The 5,480-nt window shown below is 41.7% G+C and overlaps 1 protein-coding gene across 1 annotated transcript in view; it reads right to left on the bottom strand.

Annotated features, from left to right (window-relative positions):
* Positions 1-1,366: 1,366 nt before the first annotated feature.
* tbx22 (T-box transcription factor 22) overlaps positions 1,367-5,480 on the bottom strand; it is a 10,128-nt gene continuing 6,014 nt past the window's right edge. Inside the window, exons 4-8 of the mRNA XM_017723527.2 lie at positions 5,185-5,359; positions 4,926-5,090; positions 3,466-3,530; positions 3,143-3,228; positions 1,367-1,938 (exon numbers count right to left, since the gene is read on the bottom strand). Coding sequence (XP_017579016.1) covers positions 1,367-1,938; positions 3,143-3,228; positions 3,466-3,530; positions 4,926-5,090; positions 5,185-5,359 — 1,063 coding nt within the window. The remainder of the gene's footprint in view (positions 1,939-3,142; positions 3,229-3,465; positions 3,531-4,925; positions 5,091-5,184; positions 5,360-5,480) is intronic.

The following is a 5,480-nucleotide window of genomic DNA, read 5'->3' as shown; positions in this document are numbered from 1 at the left end:
AGGAGTTTAGTTGACTTCGGCTGTGTTTAGGACTCGTGTCTGTGTGTGAAGTTCCTGAAACGTGGCAGGGAGGCAGACCTTAAACTAGAAAATTAGGACTGTAATATTTCACCTCCATGTGCCATATTACACATCCAGTATGCAATGTTTGTTGCACACTTAAAAGGCAATTCCACTTTTTTTTTTTTTTTTTTTTTTTTTTTACACGTGTGCATAATCCAGTTGTTGAGATAATGTCAGAATAATTTAATATGAAATTGTTTTTTTGTAAAAAAAACTCATTGGCTAATATTTATTTAATGAAAGGAATGAGGGGCTGTGATGACTAAACCACCACATTTAGCCATTTTATTTACCAAACAAACAACCAGTGAAGCTACATGTTTATTCTTGCTGTTATATGTAATGTTGAGAAATAAAGGTAAATCTGGAGAAAAAAGGTTTCCTTTGGGTCCTGTTTTACTTTTTAATGCCCTACAATACCCCCTTTTAAATACATTGTAGACCGAGACCTTAATTTAAAATTATTGTAAAACAGCTTCTCAGGGATCAGGTATCATATTCATAGCCACTTAATGTAATAACGTTCTGTGAGGCAGCTTTTAGAGAAATGAAATGTCTGGTTCCTATCACCACCACTGTGAACAACTCTGACCCTGTACGTTTCTCCAGAATGCCTGTTTATATCTCAACCACTGAATTATGCAGAAATTCTATGTTTTAAATTTGCAAAAATATTTTTTGAATGAAAAATTCTGAAAATCATTAGAATTTCAGCGGTCAGTGGTTTGAGGTACTATTAGCTCAAAACATTTTTTTGTGAAAATGCTGGTGTGCAATTTTGCTTGTGGACTAAAAGCTCATTTATGATCTGATATTATTAACTGAAATTAAAATCGGTGACTGGTTTTATTTCAGTTGAAAATGTGTCATATTGATTAAGAGCACAGCATGTTGTTCTTCTAAGGGCATAAGTACAATTCAAATGACATATACATAGTATACTATAATACATACTTTTCAAAAAAGGAAAAGTTGTCCAACTTCATATAACAGGTAGCTAGAAAAAAGTTTCTGTAATCATAATACCTAATATTGGTTCAGAAAATAGGAAGAGATGTTTCTGGCTTAAAAACAATAAAACAGTCAATGTGTCCCATTTTAATAACAATAAGAGTTCTGTTAATCTGGTCTCTCTGTAGGAGATAAAAAGCAGTCCTTTTCCAGCATTAAACTCCACCAGTCCTGCCTTTTACATTGGCCCAAAAGCGAGGGGTGGGGGCAAGAGACAGCAGCTATGTGTTCTGACTGTGGAACTGTTTTCCTTGTCCGGGATGCAGTTCCAGAACTCCAGCATCAGGCGATGTCAGAGGCAGTGGTTAATGGGAGAATCCCAGGCAGTTTGGTGCAGAATGTTCTCAGAGGGTGACAGAGTCACACTGTCAGCCGCTTTTAAGGGGTTGGTGATGGTGGAGAAGTGTGGGCTGAGAGGTAAGCTGTAGCTGTACAGTCCATAAGGTGGTGCGAGAGAAGACGCCAGAGCGTTCTGCTGGGCCTGGTGAGCTCCAGAGGAACGGCTGGCCTGCAGGTTCTGGATGGAGAGCAGACAGGGGCCAATGGCTGTTGGTGCCTGGAGGCACTGGCCCCGGCAGCTGCCCGCTTTTTTTCCATGGACAGGAGTCAGCAGAGGGAAATCCGTCAAGGGTCGCAACGCTGGGAAACCTCTGAGTCTGTCCGGTCCGAGGCTGCAGTAGGCTCGGCTTGCGAAAGGATGATTTGGAGGAGTCACTTTGTAGCAGAGTGGGACGCTGAGGCCGTGGAGAGGGCTGTCAGGGCTTGAGAGTGTAAAGGGGTGTGAGGCTGGGGAACTGGAGTGAGGCAAGAGGCTTTTCAAAGGGGAGATGGTGCCACAGCTCCCTGAAGAACCTGAACTCCCACCTTTAATATATATAACAGCACTATGTAAGGCTAAAAGTCAACAATACAAATAGAGAAATTAGGGAAATGATCATCTCAGACAGTAAAAAACACTAAAGACCAACAGCACTTCCAAAATAAAATGACTAGTAAAGGTTATTAATTTTAGGTTACACAATTTCAAGTTATACAGAAGCTAAACAACACTATATATGTGTGTTAGGCTTAGGGTTATATGTTTGTTTATGTTGTATTTAAATAGTGTGTCTGCCAGTCCTGCTTCTCACAATCCTAAGCACAGTGGTGCTGAGGGGTGGCCAGTCGATTGGCAGCATTTGTTTTATTTTAATTACTTTTTTTTTTCTCCGTATCATCCGTATTGTAGCGTTTGTCTGATGGTGGGTTCTGGTGGGCTACCAGGTTTTCTGCTTTTTCACATATTTTTTTTTTTTACTTTCCCTTTTCAGATGCAATTGGATTATTTTCTAGATCATCTGTAAATATTCCTTTAAAAATGAATAACTTGCACTTTTGACTGGAAATTTAGAAAATGAATGGTGGTCTCTGACTTACACAGCGCTAAATTACTGTGCAAGCAATGTTTAAAAGAGACCACCATTTGTTTACTCAGTGTCCAGTCATAAGTACAAGTTTTGTTTAAATTCATTTTTAAGGAGATATTTCTGAGATGTAATATAAAATATTCCACTTAATTACTACAGTATACTAATTACTTTCATAAGATTTTTAGTACAAGTCTCAGTTGTAAACACAGTGTTTCTGTTATCAAGTGTGGCTGCATCTGTATTTCAGTGAGAATCAAGAGTATAGAGCATGTTCTGCAACAGCTGGTCATTTCAGATGTGCACTAGCTGCACCTCCCATGTGCAGGATTAGTTTGATAGTTAGTACCTATGAATTCCTGCATTCTAACATTACATTATTTCTCCAAAGGCTGCCTTACAGCATGTGTGTGGGGCTTCAGTCTTCATGGGCAAAAACACTTCAACTCACTGCCTCATTAGACACACCTGATTCAGTTCATCAGCTAATAAGCAAGACCTAAACTCGGAGCGTTAGATGAGGGTAACGGCTGATCTCTGACACCCAGAAGGTCCCAAGTTTGACATGCCTGCCTTACAGTAATCTTTTTTCTCCATTCACTACCATCAGAGATATTTAATAATAAGAGCTTTGAAACAGTGAGTGATTTGGCGCTCTGTACCTTGCAGCTCCAGACTAAATGGCTTCAAATCAAGGCCAAATGGACTTCGCCATGGGTAAGACTCCAGAATCCCGTCCAGCACACCCCTGTGGGAATAAGGGAGGGAAGAGGTATCAGTGGCAATAAGTCATTCACTGGGTAAATGTGTAGTGCACTGATGTTCTTGACAGCATGAATCTTTCTGAAACTGAATTATTGCAGGTTTCCTCTCGGCTGTAAATGTAAAATGAAATACCTTTCAGGAACGTTTGCAGGCACTACGTTTGAGTGTGTTATTTAAAGAAAAGAATTTCACAGCCAATACAGTTTGTCTCTATGTTTACCTGTTCCTTCCTGGGTCTCTGAAGCCCTTGGCAAAGGGATTTCGGTCAATCTTCAGTTTTGTAATCTTAAGAGAAGAAAGAGGAGTGAAACGCTGCACACACTGAACGCTGTATGAACTTGTAATATTCAAAAACTAACAATGACCTCAGTTCTCATTGGGCATGGCATGTGGTTGGCCTTGCCTTCCAGTGGGCATATATAATACCCAGCACCACACAGGGCGAGTGGCCATGTCAAACAGCGCTCTGATAACAGGGGACTCGTAAGACATCATTTCATATAGTGCCTGCAACCGCCTGCAGAGTCCGCAGGCCTCCCCAGTTGAAAGCAGTCTCTAAAATTCAAATAACAAAATAATCCTCCCAGTAAAAATTGGACCCTGGTGACGAGAACTGGCAGCCCATGCAGTGGCCTCCAGTTTCTGAATAAAAAATTGAAGGAACCTTCTCCACTTCAACCCAGTAAACTCCCAGTTGTGCCTTACACGTTCAGGTCTGCTGCTCTGTGGGAGCTAAACGGTGTGATTTATGCACCTGGGAAGGCGTGAAAACAGCGAGATATGTGTTCATATGAATATGATATGCTTGAAACGAGAAGGAGTGGGTAGAGATTTCTGTGGAGCTCCCGTATAACAGCCAGGGAACAAAACACCCGCAACCAAAAAGGACTGGACACTCAGCTTCAGTTCACAACCTTAAAAAAGATGATTCTTTATTAAAGACTGTGTTATTAAATACAGGTTCTGTATCAGACCATGAACACCCAAAGAACAACATGTGTGAGCCTATATGGTTCTTTGCATGGTGAAATGGTTTTTCAGATTGTTGGAGAATTTACTGTATATATACAGAACATTTTTGAATATGCAGCAATAAAAGGGGTTCTACTTTTACAAGTTTGACATCCTAAAAATAATAAATAAAAACCTTTTTGGTTTTATAGAACGTTTTTCAGAAAGGTTCTATATAGAACCATCTACAAGATATTCTCTTTCTATCTGGAATCATGCAAAGGGTTCTTGGAGTGCTTATGGTTCTACATAGAACCATTTTCTTCACCATCATTTTAAGCATGCATATAGAACCATTTTCAAACAGCACGTTCTCCCTCAGTCTGAAGAGCGGTTTCACCAGGTCAGCGGTTATTTGCATGTTCATTGTTTTGTTTGTTTTAATTAAGAACCTTGAAGAAGCATCTTTTAAGAATGATGACAGAAACTGTTCAGACTGGCTGTTCAGACTGGCTGCTCAGACTGGCTGTTCAGACTGGCTATTCAGACTGGCTGCTCGGACTGGCTGCTCGGACTGGCTGTTCGGACTGGCTGCTCAGACTGGCTGCTCGGACTGGCTGCTCGGACTGGCTGTTCGGACTGGCTGCTCAGACTGGCTGCTTAATGTTGCCTGGTCGCAAATTAAAGCTCCCGTTCGTGTGTGTTATATAAGAGGAGAAGGTGGTTTACCTGCTGGTTCTGATAGGCCGTCACGGTAGTGAACTGCGTCTCGGGGAAGGTGAATGTATGCACACCGCGCGCGGGCAGTGAGGTCAGCAGAACCGGCTCCGGCCCGGGTTCGCGCACGATCACGTGCACGCGCGGCTTGTACTTGTGCATGGACTGCAGGATAATCTGAGTTCCAGATGGAGCACAATTAGAAAAAAAAACAGGGCGAGGAAAAGGAAAGCAAACCAGGAATGAAAGAAGCCGAATCGACGCAACCTACGTGGCCTTTATCGTCCATCTCATTGTTGGTTAACTTGACGCGGTCGAAGCTGATCACCTGGCGCATCCACGTCTCCCCGGAGCTGGGCGAGTCCGGGTGCACGTAGAGGCGTGGGGTGATGCAGGAGTGGTCCGTGTTTCCAGCCACCATCCACTGGGAGCTGTGGTACACGTACCTGTAAGGGCCAGCAGACGTGCCCACAGGAGATAATAAGAATAAGAATAATAACGTTACTATTATTTTGAATAATAATAATAATAATAATAATAATAATAATAATAATAATAATAACGTTA

Source organism: Pygocentrus nattereri, chromosome 8, assembly GCF_015220715.1.
Source record: "Pygocentrus nattereri isolate fPygNat1 chromosome 8, fPygNat1.pri, whole genome shotgun sequence".
In the NCBI taxonomy this organism is placed as follows: Eukaryota; Metazoa; Chordata; class Actinopteri; order Characiformes; family Serrasalmidae; genus Pygocentrus; species Pygocentrus nattereri.
Note: the sequence above shows the minus strand (reverse complement) of the source record. Positions and strands in the feature narration are given on the sequence as shown.